The 20,287-nt window shown below is 36.8% G+C and overlaps 1 protein-coding gene across 1 annotated transcript in view; it reads right to left on the minus strand.

The window, feature by feature from the left end:
- The window catches only part of ANGPT1 (angiopoietin 1), a 159,559-nt gene that overhangs the window by 23,942 nt on the left and 115,330 nt on the right, over nt 1–20,287 (minus strand). Inside the window, exon 7 of the mRNA XM_061373389.1 lies at nt 14,542–14,708. Coding sequence (XP_061229373.1) covers nt 14,542–14,708 — 167 coding nt within the window. The remainder of the gene's footprint in view (nt 1–14,541; nt 14,709–20,287) is intronic.

A 20,287-nucleotide genomic window follows, 5' to 3' on the forward strand; every position in this document is an offset into this window, starting at 1 on the left:
AGGTATTTGAAGAATAAATATTGGCTTCACAGTTTGCTTGGTTTTCTTAATGCAAAATTAAGTTTAAAAAATGCCAAAATGAGTTATGTGGCACTAAGACCTCTGTAGAAAAATATAAACAGACTGTTAAAACATATTTCAATTCCCTTGGTGTCTTTTGTGGCCGATAAACAGTTACATATGAGTGAAAGGTTCACTGACTGTCACCCATTTGTGATCCAAGTTCTTTGCTGGTGCCACACTGACCAGGCTAACAGGGATCAGAATGTCTTACATGCTTTTTTTCCCCTCAAACCACAGGTCATGACCTTATAAGAGCTGTGATTCACAATAATGACTTATTTGGTTCAAATGGCATTGAGATTTGTACAAAACAGTTTTACTTCAGCGCAATTGAATTATAACACTAAATAAAAGAAAATAGAACACAAACACTGCACGTGCACTTGGGTTAAGTGTGGTGAGCACTGATTTAAAATTGAAAACACTTCAACCTGTTGTATCTGATTAAAGAAAAGACTGGCGACTATGCATAGCACCAGGCACTCAGTTATCTTTTTTAATTAGGCTTCCATTGTTATTGAGTACCTCATTCTTCCATGATAATAAAGAAGCTATATTTAAACTTTGCAGACCAAACAAACAATAAAAAGTACACTGCATCAGATAGCACAATACTTCCGTGCTCTGATGTTCAAAGTTGTTATCTGTTTGTACGTTTATGTAAATCAGTCGCTCTTTAGACATGGGTGTACCTCTTTGTGCTCTTAACTCATCCACTGCATTGCTGTGGACCAAATAATGAATAATATCACTTCTTGTTACTATTACTTTAGAGAGCAACATAACAAAATCAAGCATGTTTACATCTGATAGGGAGCTCCCCCCCACCCCCACCGAAAAAAAGCACCACAACAAAACAACAGTGTCTTAAAGACCGGTGCAATGAATGATTCTGGAAAGATCTGAGATGATCCCTTCCTGAAATTCTTTCCAAGCCTCATAAGTATGATTGACGTTTTGATGCATAAACAAAACAAACTCACAGAAAATACCCCATCAGTGGTATTCTCCCAAAAACATAGTGAATTAATACAGAAAGAGTTCCCAAAATCACATTTGAGAAACACTTGCCAGTACAGCTGTTCATGATAAAAAGGAAAAAAACCCCAACCAAACTGGAGCTGGTAACAGACTTTGGATATTAACCACAAACATACTAGATTAAATAAGGGTCACTCTAAGAATTTCTGCATGTTTTTTGCAGGGAGATGAAAGCTTTCTCTGTCAGGTCTCTGAACAGACATGAGCTCATTCTGCCCACACTCCATCCTGGCTAGAAGCAGTGCTGTCGCAATAAGCATGACACTGAACCTACTCAAGGGCAGAATAAATTAGCTTGGGCTTGATGCCACATTGACAGGTCTACTGAGCTTCGTTTAGCTTAGTGGGCAGACAATGCACATCTCTTAGAAACTGCACAGAGGGGGCTTGCAGGTCCCATTCTTTGCTTCTGTATTGTGGAGAATTTAAGTTTGAATTTTGGTGAACGGTGAGAATTGTTAACATTTTGGAAAACTTTCCACAAAGCATAATTTATCTGGATATACTGTCATTAATGCGAATTAAATTCATCATCATCTTGTAAACACTTAGTGGTCAGGTTTACTCTGATGGAGACCATGGTCACCCACAGGAAGAACATAATTTTTCTAATTGAAATCAGAGACACATCTCATTCCCTATATCCCCATTTCATACTTTTCTGGGCTGGCATTTGGAAGTGTCAGTTTCTTCAGTCTTGATAATGGTTAGGAGCTGTCTAGGTTAAACATTTTGAGCTGGACTTGAATTTGAACCCTGAAAATGTACTCCACTGTGCAGCATCCATGCATAATAGTGAAGAGAACGACATAATAATGGAATCTGCATGAAAGAAACTATTCTAACACAGACATATTTTGCAAGCCTTAATTTTTATGAAATATTTTTCCTCATTCTGCATTTTACTTTTGCATGAGTCGCTCACAGTCCTTTACTGTTTGCACTTAAACTTATACATGCATTATATTGCAATCATTAGAGCATTAATGCAAACATTAGTGGTGCTGTATCCATCCAGAAGTTTTGACATGTCCCTAGACATATTCTTTACACATTGTACACAAATTTTCACTATGCTAATCTACATTCTGATAATCATTATGAGTTTTAGAGTTTTAACACGGATGATGTTACACAAAAATGAAATAAATTTAAATTAATTAAGTAAAAAAGTGACAGCAAGAACACTCAAATACTGATTAAGAAAATTATTGTAACATTTAAAGACAGTTATTTTGTTATTTAGGCTTTTATGGAAGTGGAGACACATATTACATCACTTATGACTTTGTGGTGGATACCCCGAATTTAAAGACCATCTGATCTTGGAGATGTCTGGATAATTTTAATATTAAAAAAAATAAAATAAAAATAATCCTCATGGGTGGCAAATATCCAGAAGTGTCCTTTCACAAGGTTCTTTTATTCAGGAACTGTTTCATGCCAAAGCCCAGCAGAGAGGAAGAAACTATGTTACTGTTTTCTATTAATACAAACATCAGTAGGTTTCAACTCTTTCAAATTCTTTGACAGAAGTAAATTAAAAAAAAACATAGCTCTTCTTGGTGTTGTTACTGGCAAAAGTGGGAGGTCTTACTTTGGGGACAGTGAGGTCCATTCACACCAGGATTTTATAAATTTTGTTAAAATAGCTGTTTGACATTCTTTCTTAATACAAATATGTAGAGGTGACATAAAGCAAGAGAGACTTAGAGCGACACTGTGTAAGAAGACTAACAATATAGATTACTTATGAAGATAATTTCAACAGGATAAGATTTGTCACTTTAAACTGGAGAACAAAAAAAAAAAACAAAAAACCTCCAAACAACAACATGGTTATTATTTTATAAAAGCCTGTGCAGCTTTCTCTTAAGTGCCCCATCATGCTCTCTCTGTCCCTGATAGCTAGGGAATAGATGGTGAATTCTCCACTGAGCTACAGTATGTAACAAGTAAAATTACTACCGAGTTTTCACAGGTGTTTTTTACTGCCGGCACTTACACGTGTTAGGGTTCTCTCAGATGTGTGCCCACGCAGTAGCCCTGAACAGGGATTTCACCATGCTGTTCTTGCTTTACATGATACTGCTCTCACACAAGTCTACTAAGATTGTACCTGCAGAGATATTCACCAAGTAACAGTAGCTGAGCTACCAGCGGTTGTTACTCTCTACTCTTCATGTAACAACTTACTGATCTGAATGCTTCCCCATCATGTAGGGGCTATGGTTTCTATTCACTCAGGAAGAGGAAGGTTTAAAACCACAAAGCCTTCCTCACACTGGTGTTATAACCAGCAACATGTGTCCTGCTGGAAAAAGTTGCTCAAGGTTGACTGAACCTTAGAGGGGATACAAGTGTAAGTCTGTAGTAGAATTGTTTTAGAATGTTCAGACTTCAGGGGTACTCCTCACTGATTCATAACATATTGTGTCATTTCATTGAACTCTGTTTAATTCAAAATGAGGCTTAATCCATGGATCAGGAAGCATAATCTTAGAATTCCCTCTCCTACCTCATTGACAAGCGACCTGGTACCTACTCATTCGCTCAGCAGTGAATTCTTCTCTGCACTGTATCAGTTTCATCAACTAGCCTGTTTCCCTGCAGAAAGATTGCTGCTGTTTCTTGGGAATCAATAACTAGGGTCTGGATCCTCTCTGGCAAATGAATGCATTAACCTAGGGTCTTTCATTTATTTCCTGAGTAAGACAGGGCATTGTCTCCTACCTTCAAGCTGTGGGGCTGTGAACCATCAGTGGATATAAATGGATGCCTTGCTATTTTCAGAATTTCCTAATGGTTAACTCTTGGCAGTTGTCTGCTCTGTGTGTTGCCTGATTTGGCTTCTGTCTAAGGAGCTTATCTCTCCCCAGGCATGCACAGAGAATTGAGTGTCTCAGATAGGGTTCTGCAGTCTGTTCATAGGGCCTATGTCAGCATTGAAAATCCTAGGGCTTTAAAGCTAGCACTGAAAATCTTTATCTCACCTACCTGTAAGAAACTATGTCTAATTTGTGAATAAGCACTTAAATTCATTAAATCCAGGGTGATGTTTAAATCTAGTAAACTGTTACAAACCATTTTTGCTGCCTCAAGTAATCAGTAGTTTGAATTGACATGTTTATTTTATTTTAGATAAGCTTTATGGGAAAATAAGACACTTTTGTTCTTAGTCATACATTTTCCTTTTCTTAAAAAATGAATCTATGAGCCTGGAGGAGGAGATAATGACATGCCCACTATGTCCCAATAGTGATAGCTGAGGTAGAATATATTGGAAAACAAGTTTCTCTCCAGCTATGTGGTTGAAAAGCCCTGAGAAACCAAAGGAAAAAAAGGACTCTAGAAACATAAGAACACTATAAAATGTAACTGTTGAAAATTTCTTATCAATAGCCTATCAACCCTCTGGAAGGTGGGATATGGGGAAGACCTATCCAGTTTTGCTGAAGGAAATATGTCAATCTGGGGAAGGCAATTGAATATTGACCAGTTTAGGGAAAAGGATAGAGAAAAGCAAGACTGAAGACAATGACAATTTAAGAGATGGTTTGAAAGATCTAGTAATGAAAATAGATGAATAGATCCACCTCTTATTGATGAATTAAGTGGATACACAAAAATGGTGAGGTTGTTGTATCAGACATATTCTGAGTATCACACACGGGAGGCTTTGCTTTCCTCTGGGAAAGTAAGGTTACTGTATGACCAGTGTATACCTCGTAAAGTACTTTTATAATATATCAAGTAAAGACTTTCCCAGAGTTTAGGGAACACCTTTGTTGGTTTCCCTCCATATCCTAGACATTGTTGCAGTAAAAAGCTGTAACACATCTATGACCAAATAAAACAGAAAAAGAAACATTAGGGTCTTTTAATAGTGTTTTTTTAACACTATTAAACTAGTGTTTTTGCATACATGAACATCGTTTGACTTCAGTAAAAAAGAGAGATATTTATTTGCATTAAATACAGTTAATACTTAAGATTAATTGATTCAGAAAAGTGAGGAAGTTTGTCTTCTTCTAAGTATATTACTCTAACTGAATATGTAGAGAGTCTTTATCTAAAGGGCCTGAAGACTAATAACACCTTTCATTTTCCATAGAACTGTTTAAGACTTAGAAGGATAATGAGGAAATATACCAATACCTAACTTTTTGAGATGAAATAATACATCTTCTGTGTATGGAATTGATTGTTTCATGACACCTAAAATGAACCACATAATACAATTCCAAATTAAATTTCTCACTTTTAATGATATTTAAGTTATGAGCTAAAAAAAGTAATTATCAATGTCTTTCTGTCATGTGAGAGATTTCAGTGAGTTATGGTAGTACAATATCTCATTGATAGTTCTATAATCATTTCTAACATTAGGAAAATCAATTATTATCCTTCATATGGACAGATATAGTTTGGTATTGAATGTCAGTTGTAGCTGGGCTTGGTACACCTGGGTTTTCATGGCTGCAACCTGTGCTCTTTTTTTCACTCGAACATGGCAGACAGTCACTAGATTTTGCAGAGCTTCCAGTAGTGAAGTTTCAGAGGGGTAACAAAGAATTACATACCCCTTCATGGAAGTCCTGTCTTGATAAAGTGAACCCGTTTTCTTGCTTTTTGGAAGGAATACAAGTGGAAAATGCTTTGGTGCTGGCAGCCACCCCAACCAACTTCCCACAAAATGGGAATGTGATGGGGAAAGTGCTCCACTATTCCCAATTCACTACCCAAAAGATCCCCTCGTCTCCTCAGGATCTGCACACCACCCCCTCTTCTATCCATTTCCATCATTCTCTCCCACTATTCACTTCTCTATTTACAGTACTTAGTATCATAGAATCTCAGAACCATAGAATAGATTGGATTGGAGGGAACCTTTAAAGGTCACCTAATCCACCCCCCTGCTGTTGACAGGGACATCTTCAACTAGACAAGGCTGCTCAGGGACTTATCCAACCTGGTTTTGAATGTTTCTGGGGATGGAGCATCTACCACCTCTCTGGGAAACCTGTTCCAGTTTTTCACCACCCTCATCATAAAAATGTTTCTTCCTTATATCTAGTCTAAATATCCCCTCTTTTACTTTAAAACCATTTTCCCTTGCCTTATCACAACAGTCCCTACTAAAATATCTTTCTCCATCTTTCTTATGACCCTCCTTTAAGTACTGAAATGCTGCTCTGAGGTCTCCTCAGAGCCTTCTCTTCTCTGAGCTGAACACTCCTAACTCTCTCAGCCTTTCTTCATATAGAAGAGGTGCTCCAGCTCTCTGATCATTTCTGTGATCCTTCTCTGGACCCTCCTTATGAACAAGGTCCATGTTTTCCCAGTGTTGAGGACTCCAGAGCTGAAGGCAGTACTCAAGGAGGGGGGACATCACCTCCCTTGACCTGCTGGCCATGCCCCTTTTGATGAAGCCCAGGATATAGCTGGCTTCCTATATACATATAGGTGTGCATATATATATATAGTTGGCACCTGATCCAAGTGCAGGACCTTGCACTTGGCCTTGTTGAACCTCATGGAGTTCTTTTGTGCCCACCCCTTGAGCTTGTTTGCATCCCTCTGGATAGTGTGGTGTCCTCTGGTGTATTAATTGCATCACTCAGCTTGATAGTATCTGCAAACTGGTTAAGTGTGCACTTGATCCCACTGTCTATGTCACTGATAAAGACACTAATCAACACTGGTTCTAATATTGATGATCACCAGTCTCCTTCTGGACATTGACTCATTGACCACTATGCTGTGGGTGTGACCACCTGACCAATTTCTCATGAAGTGAACGTCCCTATCTCTCCAATTTAGAGAGAAGGATTTTGAGAAGAACTGTGACAAAGGCCTTATAGAAATCCAGAGAGATGACATCCATAGCTCTTGTCTTGTCCACTGATGTTGTCACTCCACCATATAGGGCCACTAGGTAGGACTTGCCCTTGGTGAAGCCATGCAGGCTGCCTTGAACTACCTCACTGTCCTGCACATGCCTGACCATAGCTTCTAGGAGGATGTGTTCCATGATTTTCCTAAGCACAGTGGTGAAGCTGACAGGTTGGTAGTTCTCAGGGTTCTCCTTTCTACCCTTTTTAAAATGGGTACAATGTTTCCCTTTTCCAGTCACAAGGGACTTCACCTGACTGCAATGACTTCAAATATCATGGAGAGTGCTTGGCAACTACATCATCCAATTTCCTCAGAACCTTGGGATGCATCTTTTCAGGTCCTACAGACTTACATTCAGGTTCCTCAGCTGACCCTCCTTTTCTGGCTGATGTACTTGCAGAAGCCCTTATTATTCCTTGCATGTCTTGCCAAGTTCAACTTCAGCAGTGCCTTGGTCTTCTTCACCCCATCCCTGCACAGCCAGGCAGCTTCCCTGTACTCTTACTAGAATACTTGTCCCTGTTTCTACTGCCTGTGCATTTACTTCTTGCCCTTTAGTTTGACCAGCAGGTTTCAACTCATCCATACGAGTCTCTTGCCTTCCTTACTTGATTACTTACACCTGAGGATTGAGAGCTCTTGTGCTCTTTGGAAAATGTCCTTAAAGATCTGTCAGCTCTGATCTCCACCCTTGGCCCTAAAGGCAATCTTCCAGGGGGTCCTATTGACTAGCTTCTTGACCAGCTACAGCCTAGGCTGCCTCTAATCTTGGCATCACCTGTTAGTTCACTTGTATTGGTGACCAAACAGGTCCAGTATCACATCCCCACTGGTAGGGCTGTCTGTTACCCAGCTTAAGAAGCTATCCTCAGTGATCTCCAGGAGTCTCCTGGATTGCCTATAGCTTACCAAACTACTTTTCTAGTAGATTTGAGGGTGATTGAAGTTGCCAAGCAGGACAAAAGCCTAAGAGTGCAATGACTCCTGTAGCTGGAGTAAGAAGGTCTTATCAATAGGTTCCCCTTGATCAGGAAGCCTGTAGCAGACAGCAACTATGAGGTTTCCTTTGTTGCCTTGGTCTCTGATTCTTACCCACGAGCTTCCAGCCTGCAGTGTCTATTCTACAGAGGCAGCTCTTCACACTCTATCCATTCCTTTACATAAGGGGAGATGTCTCTGCCCTTCCTTCCTTGCATGTCCTGTCTGAACAGCCTGTAGCCATTGATAGCCGCACTCCAGTTACAGGATTTGTCCCACAAAGTTTCAGTAATGGCAACTAGGTCATAGATTTCTAGCAACACTGTAGCTTCAGACCCTCTTGTTTGTGGCCCGCACTGTGTGCATTTGATGCATAGGCACTTCAGCTGGGCTGTGTGCCATATCACCTTCTTAGGGGAACATTCCTTAATTCCTTTGAGGTATTTCACTGGCATTTCACTGTTAGCTCATATTACCTCGGGAGTCCATGCATCATCTTCGTAAGACTTCAACTGTGTTCCAGTATAGCCAGAACACCTCACTGCATTCTTATTATATTCCTTAACACAGAAGAAGAAAACCTCTGTTCCTGCTTCAAGGTAGTCATGGCTATTGTATAGTGAACTATAAATTAGCTTTATGTAATTAGAGATGGGAAATGATTAGTTATGGATGCATAGAATACATAGGGATTTAAATTGATTGAGTTAATTTTTAGTATTCATAAACTCTACAAGTGTATTTGCATTAACTTTCATTTAGTCAGAGAAAATGTTATATTTCATTTCTGCTTACATTTGGAGGTAGTACATAAACTGCCACTGAGCTTTAGTAATAACAATGGCCTGGTTCCAGAAAGACCTCCGGTTAATTGGCATTAGATTGAATCCCTGCACTTCCAGTATTTAGACTTTATGAAATATTATTAGACTGACAGTATTCTTAAGTAGAATAAAGTTATTTCAGCCAGATATTTATATATTCATAGAGACATTATGTCTTTTTCCATATTATCTATTTTATACCATTGTTTTGTGAAAAAATATGAAATATATTTTCAAATAATGGAAAGTATGCATACCACAGATATCATCCTGTCTCTTAATAGGATTTTACATGGATATTCCCTCTGAAGTAGTTTTGCAAATTGAATTTCAAGTTTCCGAAGAAAACTGAATTACTATGGGTTTAAACTTTCATACCATGTCTGTTTCTTGAGTTATTTTGTAGTTTTCAAAGTTGGCAAAAAAATTACCAGGGTCTGGGCACAAGACTGAGTCTCAGAGGATCCTATTCTATGTGTCCTCCATTGGATTTTTCTTCTCCACCTAAGAATGGACCCTTTGAAGCTTTACTGTGACACAAGTAACACAGATGAAGCTAGGCAGATGGTTCAGAAAAACTTACAAGTCAGTTTTACCTAAACTCAAATGAAAAAAGAAGGAACTATGTTACTTATTGCAAATGCATTACCAAAAAGGCTGGGTGATAACAAAGAACCAAAGTAACACTTAAAAATGAGGTTTGCTACACCAAAGTGGTAGCCTAATAGCCTAGTAGCCTGTTAATGTCCTGTTTCTGCAATAGCAACAGTGTGTGAAACATATTTTAAATTAAAGATGCATAAACCCAGCTATCCCCATCAAAGTCATACTCTCAAATAATACTTCCTTTACTACTGATTACAGCAGTTCTATTCATACAATTTAAAAGACTGTACAAAAGAAAATTTTTCTTTACAGAAAGGTGAGTAATTTTGATATGAAATTCCAGCATTAGTTCAACAATGGTGATTAAATAAACCAATAGTTTCCACCTAAAAAAAAAAAATTAATCAAAGATTAACATTACATCAAGGCCTCTGGCTCCAGACTACCTACCTAGTTTGCCTAAGAAAACAGATAGAAATAATACTATTGCTGAAACTAAATATACAAACTCTTAAATAAGCAAGAACTAAAAAATCCAGTACTCAGTGAACTAAAAACTCTCTACTATCAGTTTCCATAAAGGTTAACATTTTTAGTTTATATTCAACAACTGATCTGGTTTCCGAAAGCAAAGGCTTGAGAGACACAGTATTTTGTAGAGCTTGGAAATTGTGCTCCCTAATTCGTATGAATCACAAGATCATGTCGGTGGTTTCAAGTAACTCGAATCAATTCAATGACTCTCTCCTGTTTACAACAAATTCCATTATCTTCTTGCATCTGAAGAACCATACATCTGATTGTTCTCTGCATAACTGATATTCTATCAAACTGCCTCTTACTTGATCTGCTAACAAAGTACATATGCCTCTTTCATTTTGTTGTAAGATTTACTAATCTCTTTATGATGCTGGTTCCAATATAAAGACTGTTCTCCATAAAGTACCAAAGACCAGCCATCACCTTAAGTCCATGATTCATTCACAGAAATTAGGATGCTCTCCATCCATCACCAGTTTTGACCTATACCTACAGCAATCCCAAGGCTTTGCTCACCTTAACAGCACTGCCTTGTCTTTAATCATATTCCTCCATGGACAGGATCAGTGGTAGTGAGTCATGGCAGCAATGGAAAGCTTTTCGAAGTAAAAAAATGACTAAATACTGGAATATATTGTCATAGGAAGGTGAGGGTGTACTCTCTAAGGGTTTTGAGATACAAATATCTCAGCCAATTCAAAATTATCCCCCCCCCCCCCCCCTTCATCCCATGTCTTTCTTGGAAGTGCTGCTTCTGCATCATGAATAGCAAAACCAAAACTGGATGTGCATGCAGACTGAAATTGTTGCTGTTCAAAATATGGCATCAGTATATCTGTTTTCATTAAATAGAGTGTGGTATCATGAAGTGTGGTGCCTGAAATCCCAACACATGGTTAGTTTTCATGTTTAATTCTGGAAGGTCTGAGGACAGAAGTCAGAGCATCAAAGTGTCATACCTATACAGCTCCTAAGAACATTGACCAATGTCAGCTAGCTATCAAGAATGGGCTAGGTAGAGTCTACAAAGGAAAAGAGGAGAGGCTGTGTGTCTTCTAGAAGTCTCTTTCAACTTATATTTTATAGTACATAAAATGTGAATAACTCCTTTGACTTAAATTAAGAAACACTGCACTAAATTGGGTTTGCAAGGTCCGATTTTTCTTACTCTATGGAGATTTTACTTGCCATAGTGTAAGAAAGACTTCAAAGAGACTGACAGAAATAGTTTTCATCATATTTACAAACAGCCCTCTGTGTAACCATTTTGTGCAGGTAAGAAGCCTAAAGATATTCTAAAGGAAATTAATTACTTGGATGCTTCTATGCTATTGAAACTTTCACATGTGGTGCAGCACTGATTTTCCTATTTCAGTTAGTATCATTATACATTTACTGCTTTGGTAGCCATCTTCTTAACTTTCCTCTATTCTGTCATCATCTGGGTTAAATAGATTTTATCCTACATTCCCAGAAACCCTTTCGGAGCTATCTCATTTTAAAAGAGAAACAAGTATATTTTTAATATACATGTGTTCAGCATTAACCTTTTTAATCATAGATTCTTTAGGCTAATAAAAAGTAGTAAAGAGAATACAAACAACCAGAGGAAAAACAGAACCCTTCTGAAATCACCAATTGGGAGTTATCCAGACTGAATCAAACTTTGCATACTGTCAGGGCTGGATTTTGGAAAATCATAATGAAAATGATTTTCCATATTTTCTCAGACACATTTTATCCCTTCATGGTATTTGTTTTGTCTTTTATTTCTTTTTAATTTATTATATTCAAGTATTTTTTGTGTGCATATATGTCTTCCAAATGTACAACATACTCAGCATAAGTTAAAGAAGTTCCACTTCCCGAGCTTTTCCTTTCGTTTCAATACCTTCTGTTTCAGATCACCTTGACCTACTGCCCAGACCAGCTTGGAAAGCTGTCTCTTTACTGGTTATTATTTCTTAGTGAGCTTGTGTTATTTGAAACTAATGTAGAGTGCAGCCAGCCTATAACTACTTATTTTTGCAAAGCAGCATTTAATGTGGGTCACTAGTAGAAAGCCTAATAGCTTCCAAAAGAAGAGAGTATGTTTGTTTGGCAAAATTATTTCAAATTAACAGCAACTAAAGCTTTGAAAAGCGCTTTTTTTTTTGTTTGTTTGTTTTGTGTTTGAGGTATTGAAATCAAACATGGAAAAGGCCTGGCAGTTGTACAGGAAAGGCACTGCGAGCAGGAGGTTGGGAACTGTAATTTTCAGCTTCAGAAGAATCATTTAAATTCTTAATGGCAGCTTCTCAGATAAAGAGAAAACAGCATTCTCTGAAGGGTAGCCAGCTGTTTAAGGCTCAATAATCAGGCTTTTATTTGGCCTCCCTTCTGGAGTTGCTTCTATCACAGATAGTGATGCTGGCAAGCAAAATAAAGAGTTTTTATGTCATAGGATATATATTTGTAATGCTTTCTTAAAGAGCCCAACATAATTTTAGCCTGAAAAATATCTGCTGGACATAGATCTGTCTGTACTAAGCACAAGTGCATTTGACAAGCATGAAAAAAAATAGATTTGCATGTGGCTTACTCATCAAGATTTCCAGAACTGTCACCATGTACTCAGGTATTTTCTTTTAATCAGATATGTTTGAGTAGAAATAAATGGCCAACAGAGATGGACAGAGCCTTTATAGCTCTTCATGTTTTCCTCTCTGTTTATTCCACAATAGCGTGAATGGAACATATTCCCTGATCCTCAGACAAAGAAAATTCTGTTGTACTGTAAGAAGGCCACACAGACAGCATAAGTAGAACTCATTCTACTCTTTTATTAGACTATGGAGTAGGACAGGAACCAAAACTGCAGTCATTTGTCCAAGTCAAATTCTCTCCAACTTTTGTGCAAAAGTGACTTGAACATGGGTAGCAGAATTTATCACTGTTACTCAACATTATACTTTTGAGGCCTGTATACCCTCATTTAATTTATGCACTTTTGGAAGATATCTCTTTTATTTTTCTTGTTCAGCAGGAAGAATTTTCATCTGCCACAGTCTGCAACAGAGTTCCCAGACTGTTGGAGGGATGACAGTGCAGCCCTTCCCAAAACTCCTTGCCACATTTCATGGGCCTATGATGACCAGAAATCCTTTAAGCATTTCCAAGTTGCTCTACTATCTTACTGCAAATGCAGTCTAGCGTTTTTAAATAAAACAAGGAATTCTCTTGCTATTTTGCCATGAATGATCCAAGGTGAATCCTGAAAAGAAATCCTCCCTTATCTAAGCTTTAACGAAAGTTAAATTGTCAACATCCTTCCAGTTCCTTAACAATACATGTTGTCGCTATCCAGTCCAGAATAAATGTGAGCAAATAAGACATTGTCTTATTAGGAAATTCATCCACCGTAATTCACCCTCTTAGTAATATTCCTTGTGTCTTTTTTGGATTTTCATCATAATTTTTAGACTTATGCTTGACTGTCCTATGAAATTTTTTCTCAGTTGACAAGTATTTGTCCCATCTTTTCCTTACATTTTTTAGCATCTTCTACTAATGTTTAAGGTCCCACATCACCCACTTTTACATTGCTGATTTTACGTTTTGTACAAATAATTCTAGCCTCTGTTTTGAGAAATTTCCTTTACTTATATTTATTCATTGCCTAAAAGTGCTTCAGAATGGGTGCTTCACCTTCCCAATATCTGATGAAAATGCCATGGGCAGTGCCAGGCACAGCACTGCTAGAGGTAACAGAGGACAGAGCTCTCTTTTGTGTGCCTGGCTTTATGTAGGAATTAAACTCATATAGATTCCTTCTGAATGTAGCTTTTGCACTTCTAAATTCTGCATTAGTGCCCTCTGACAAAAACTCTGAATATTTTTGAGAACCAAATTACTTGAATTTAGAAATCACATACAATGAAATCTCTAAAGTCATGCATATGACTTGTGTCTCTAAGTTCTTTGAGTTTCCTACTTTTTCATTTTAAAAAGAAAATATGGGAGAAAATGTTATTGGAAAAAGTTTTAATTTTATGTCTTTTTTGAACTATAATAAATGGCATGCTGCTGCTGATGATGAATCAAGGATATCTAGTACCTGACACTGTGTTTTGTGTTTATCATCTCCTCACAATAAGATCCAGCATTCTGGTTTTTGTCTTGACTTACACTGAATTTTTAGCTTGGAAATATCAAATGTTTTAATGACATTTTTTGTCTTTTATTCCCATGTCCATTATTTCAATCCTATGCTTCTGAGGTAAAAGTCCTTCAAGTTGCAATGAAGAATCCATATCCTTTTTCTGTTCAATCAGGTTTGAGTTCTGATAGTCTCAGATGTGATTAAAGTTATGCAGATATTTTAGCAGTTCTACAAGTCAGCATGATTAATAGATCACCCATTATTCTTAGATATGTTACATTTACTCTAACCTTCCATCACTGAGAAATTAATTTCCATTTCATTTTTACCCTCTCTATTCACTTTTGATGAAAATCCGCATAGTATTATTGTCCTTTCTTATATATACCAAGCAAAAATGAACAATATTTGTCACTTAGCAGAGTCAGAAGAATTTCAAGAGATTCTTACCTGTAATTCTGCTTTTCATTTCCTATGTGAAATCTGTCATACTGTGAATATGCCCGGTTTCCTTCCCAGTCCATTAATTCAATTCTTAGAGAATATTGCCTCTGACTTGTTATTGCAAAGATAAATTCATTTCCCAGCCAATGTTCACCTGATGGACTACCAAAACCCTAGAAAAAAGTTGGCAAAACAACTAGATGTAATTGTTGTAGCTGATAGAACTATTATACAATAATAAAACCATCAATATATTTTACCTATACATATTAATTACTGATCATAGCTTTCTGTGCTCCAGTTTGATTATCTCTATAATGAGTCTACTAATACATGCCATGTAGGAGCATCATGCAGGCTAGCTAATATTTGAAAGGGCAGTTGGGGTTATCAGTGGAAAATCACTTTCCAATTACAAGATATGAATAGTGTGATGCTATATTTGCACATCCTTCAACGGGAATACTGGACAGTCATATTCTATAACATATTTCATATAGCATTAAACCTAGTTATCATTAAGACAGTTAAGTCAAAACAGAATTCTGCTATACAGTATAAAAGGTTAAAGAGTTTAATTTAGCCTAGACTATATACTGAATTCAAGTTAAATGTGGATGATATCTCATGTCTTAACTTCTAAAGAAGAATGGACCATTCCTTTGCTGTCAAGTTTCTGCCACAGCCAAAGGAAGGCTTTTAGTTTAAAATCCTCTTCAGTATATAAGATCTACTGGATAGGTGTCTGTGAGTGATCCTCAGCTGTAGCATTTATATACTTCATTCTTTTGTTTTAACTGGCCTACCTGAGCAGATATTTGGTGCTCACTATTACTAGAGGCTTAGAAGATGTGCCACATTTAACTGTGTGGAGCTAGGTACACAAGTTTATGTTTCAAAGACACATGATCAGCCTATTGGTTCAGAGACCATCAAGTGGTACTTATAACAAAGTGTTTAGTCTGTAAGAATTGAAATTTAGTAGTCTGTGGTGAGTCGCAGAGAAGGCTCAACATTAAATATGGGAGTATATTAATGGTTTGCTTTTCCTTTCCTGCACACTATTTTATTATACTCTTTCTCAAGTAGAGGATTTCCTATGCAAGTCCTTGTAAATACTGGTTGGTGATATCTTGCTTTGACATCAGTCTTCCAGTGTGAAGTCCTGCTCCTCAAGCTTTCCCTTGGTGATGCTTATCTCTCACCTACTGCTTTGATTTCATTCACATGCACCTTTGGAGTCATGCATGCTTCCTAAAACACAAAAAACTTGTTCCTCACCTGCATAAACTCTGTCTACAGCTGACATACTCTTTTGTATGTTTTCACTGTTTACTATCTGTTCCTTTGATGTTTTCCATCTCCACAGCCTTCTCTCTTTGCCCTGTGACTGTCACACATGGTCTCTCCTGTTCTAGCAGCTTTGGCAGTGTCATACCAGAGCAGTCAGTGGTTTGTCTCTGATATCCTCTTTCACCACTGGTCATTGCCACTTGTCTCAGGAAGGCAAAATACGCTCTACAGTGACTACTTAACAGACAGTTTGTCTCCCTAAAATCCAGAAGATAGAAGTTGAACCATAGGTGTTCATATACAAGCCAAAGTATGTTTCTTTGCAGTCTACATGGGTTTTGATTCACAGAGGGTACAATACTGTTGGTATCAGCTGTCTCCCTTTAAAAGAAGATTTTCAGGAAATCCTTTCTCCCTTTTTCCCAATGCCGGCAAGCTAAGCTGATTCCCCTTTGAACTGTGTCTCTATTGAATTATATTTGTCTTATCTTATTTAGATTGAAGCCTATTCAGGATGAAATACATGTGTTTTTTTAGCATTATGTGTTCCCATATGTGTTCTATATAAACTCCAGACACCATATATAGCTATTCTGAAATAATAATAACTTTCCTTCTTCACATTTACACTTCATGCTTCCTATTCATGTACTGTTACACTAACATGAAAATCTGTCACTAAGTGGTTTGTTCTTCTGACCAGAGGAAATGAAGTTGCAGCAAAAGGGAACTGTAGGAATATAAAAAGCAATATAAAATTATGAGGAAAGCTACCACATTAGTTACAAAAAACTGAATCTTACTATAAGGAGCTACAACATTGAAACCCAGATTAGGAATGCCTAAACTAACAGTGATTATTTTTTTTTCTTGCCAAGGGCAACTTCTTTTTAAACAAAATCCTCGCTTGTATGAAAAGAAAACCAAGGAAGTAAGTGGAATACAAAACATATCTCTGAAACAAGGAATATTCCTAAGAAGTTGTGCATTTTTTAAACGCTTAATATGGCTGGGAAAACCAATAAACAAACAGGCACTCAAACTTTCATAGGTCTGAAACAGAGAGCATCAGTACATTTCTGTTGAGTACAGAGTTGGGAACCATCTCTTCAAGTATAATTTTATTATGCCAAATTCTACTACTTCCAACCTGTATTTAGTCTACAGCTTACGGCCATTATTTCAAACCTGAAGAAAGATTTAAATGCTTGCTAGTTTTTCCACATACTTTCTAACTACACAGCTTTCCCTGTTTGTATCTTGGTCTGTCACTGCTGCAAAACCACTCCTATTTTGATGCTTCTGTGCACAGAAGAGAATGATGTTGAATTAACAAAACCCCCTGAAAATCATAATTAAACCTTCCCTTCTCAGAGGGTGGCAAAGAAAATGGTTGTGCCAGGTTCTTTTGATTTGCCTTCAAGATCTATAGTCTTCAAAGTATAAAATACAAAAACAATTCAAATATAAAATCTCTTTTTTAATTTTAATTTTTATTTTGTCATTCAGCCATAAAGCTTAAGGAAAACAAGCTTTTGCAATTTTTATGCCCACCTGTCCTTTATTTTTGTGCGATATTTTTTGAACACATTTGAGAAATCACACAAACTTAAAGTTCAATGAGTTTTCAGGAGAACTGGCATCTGGGATGAGCTGCTGCTGAGAGAAATGATGAAGAAGGAACTCAGCAGCTGCCTATTTCACTTGCCTATCAGCAGGCGCACACAAGGCAGCCAGGTGCAGATGCTTAGCATGTATTGCCTTAGAGAATCCTTAAATATCTGGGAGAGATTTGAGGGACATAAAAGGGGAGCTCAAGCTATTGCCACAGAAGCTCTTAGAAAATAATGGGGATTCGTGAGATTACAATAAGAATAGGACTTCTTTGCAAGACACTGGACAAAAATCCACAGAAAAGCAGACCTCATTAATTTTGCTGTTCATGAGACAATTCAGCAGTTGTTCAGTAAGGAAATGCAACGATTTTAGTTAGTGGTATAAACACAAGCCATTTATGTTTATACTGCTGCTTAAATCTGTGGGGTTCCAAGTGTTAAGGTGACTTCAGCCTTAGCTAAGACCATGCTTGTCATCTTCTATAGATGAGGAGTTTGGATTTGAGAATGCCTTAGAGCACAGTTCTGAATCTTAAAAGTTGACATTAGGACTCACCTGCACAGATTCATAGCTGCCATGAAATGTTTTTGTTTCCCAGTACATGTATACTCTGCTAACATACTCATTGGGTTTTGCATTCATATTGTTATAGCAAATACTTTCAGACTTATTTGTGTTACAGTTTTGTACTTAAACTCAAGGAAGTACATTAAGTGCTCCAAGTCATCCTCAGCTATCAATCTTCCAGGAAAAGGAACATCTGTATTTAATGAATTTGTTTGTTTGTAGTTAACTACATTTTAAGTCCCTCTGAAACCCAGTGGGTAGTAAACACTGTTCCAAAATTACATTTTAAAAGACTATGAGACACTATTTTGTCATTAACTTTCTATATTTTGCTCATGTATGTATCCAAGTAGAGGGATTAATTGCTAAAATTTACATTTTATTCCAAATATATTATTTTTCCATTGAAATTTCCGTAACATTTTGGAAGGAGGGGCAAATCAGAAGCTTGAAGTTCCCAAAAGAGTGCTTAACGTAATGGGAAAAGTTCAGAAATTTCCAAAAGCTGTCAGAGGTCTCCTACATTATCCTTCTTAGCACCCTGGAAGTTGGGAGAATATAGCAGGAAAAGACTCAGATGTACTAGGACGAAGCAAAGGAGTTTTATGTCTCTTTATGCCTATAACTATATCATATATAAATTCTGATATAGTGACCAATAGTTATGTAAAAAAATAAATAAATTGTAATTTGTTGTTTTGTATGCACTAAAGCACTTACAACCAGGAATCACAGACACAAGTCCATGATTTCATAATTTCATAAATTTTATATATTTTATACTTCAGCTTGTTTCCAATTGCATGGTGATTAACAGTCAAAACTACTAAGGCCCTCATGAGTACAAAGAAACAAGCTTCAATACTTGTTTTAAAAATGACCTTAAGAATTTACAAGTTGATGATTATTCAAAAATAATAAGTAGGGTGCAAAAGAGTTTTATTAGCTTTGGCAAAATCTGTGGGGGTATTTGGCTTGAATCATGTTACTCCAAATTCATTAAACAATTATCTCTCTTACATTATTTATTTTGTCTGATAATGCTCATAGGAAGCTTTGACTTTTTATAGACAAAACAAAATTGAAACCAGACACAGTCAATATATCCTATGGGTTCATCTCCTGTCAGACAATTCACTGAATAAAGCAGATAATAAATCAGTATTTTACAGCAGCAGTGTCTTCTCAGAAGCCATAAAGAATATTCAGCTCCTTTTGCCTTAGCTGAGAATGTGGAATAGATTCTGTTTAAGAAGATAAGTTCTAAAAAGGTCAGTATACATCTTCATTTAGATCACATAGAATTATTCCTTACAGTATTTTAAATAAAGATGTGGTCTATAGAAATGACTTCAACTTCTTCAGAGAACAAATATCCTAATAATGCTAAATATTCAAAATTATTTCTATAAAATATTAATAAATATTTATTGGCAAGTTCAAAAAATACGTTTAAATTAAAGCCAGAGGTATCTTCTCAAAATTAAAAAAAAACAAACCTAAATTCTTGACATTTTAAAGAATTAAATGGTTGTAATAATCACTCCAAGTTTAGAAAGTGTGTCTCAAAACCTTCATATGCTTCAGCAATTCAGGCTGTTGCTCTGTTCTAGAACAAATGCGTTAGTAGACCTACACAAGTTCAGTTTTTCCTTTTTCTTTTGCAAAACATACAGCATAAGTTTATCAAACTTCATTTGTCCAGGTAATGGTCCCCAAACATATGTTTTCTACAGTGACCCATATACAACAGACAGTGCATTATCCACAGTCTCGATTTCAAACTAACTTCCCTACTGTTTAACTAAAAACAGGAGAGCATTTACCACACATTTACCTCTCCCAAACTACCTTCTTCACTCTGAATGAATCATGGAATATACAGGCACTTAGTGTGGCTCCTAATAAGTGCATCCCAGGAAGATGGGTATTTTTAAAGAAAAGAAAACTCAAGTTTTGTGATCTAAGAAAGATGAATTAGGAGTTTAAGAGATCTTTGTGAGCTGTTCTTTCCAAAGAAATAAATTGCTTGGTTCAGGGCTTTTAGCCCTTATTTAATACCTGATTTAAAATCTAAAAAAAAAAAAAAAAAGAAAATTAAAAAAGTACTTTGGTTTCACTTCAGGCAAAAAGAAAGAACATTTGGAGGTAGGGCTTCATTCTCTCTTTTCTTTCCAAAAGACACTGATTCATCCCATCTATCAAAGATGTGCATGACTAAGAGCATAGATACTACAGGGAAGATCAACAGTTAAACTATCTGCATGTAAACTTG

The sequence above is a fragment of the Neopsephotus bourkii genome, unplaced genomic scaffold (assembly GCF_033783945.1).
Source record: "Neopsephotus bourkii isolate Nb327-2 ecotype Australia unplaced genomic scaffold, CSIRO-AGI_Nbou_v1 NB_1630, whole genome shotgun sequence".
NCBI classification, from domain to species: Eukaryota; Metazoa; Chordata; class Aves; order Psittaciformes; family Psittacidae; genus Neopsephotus; species Neopsephotus bourkii.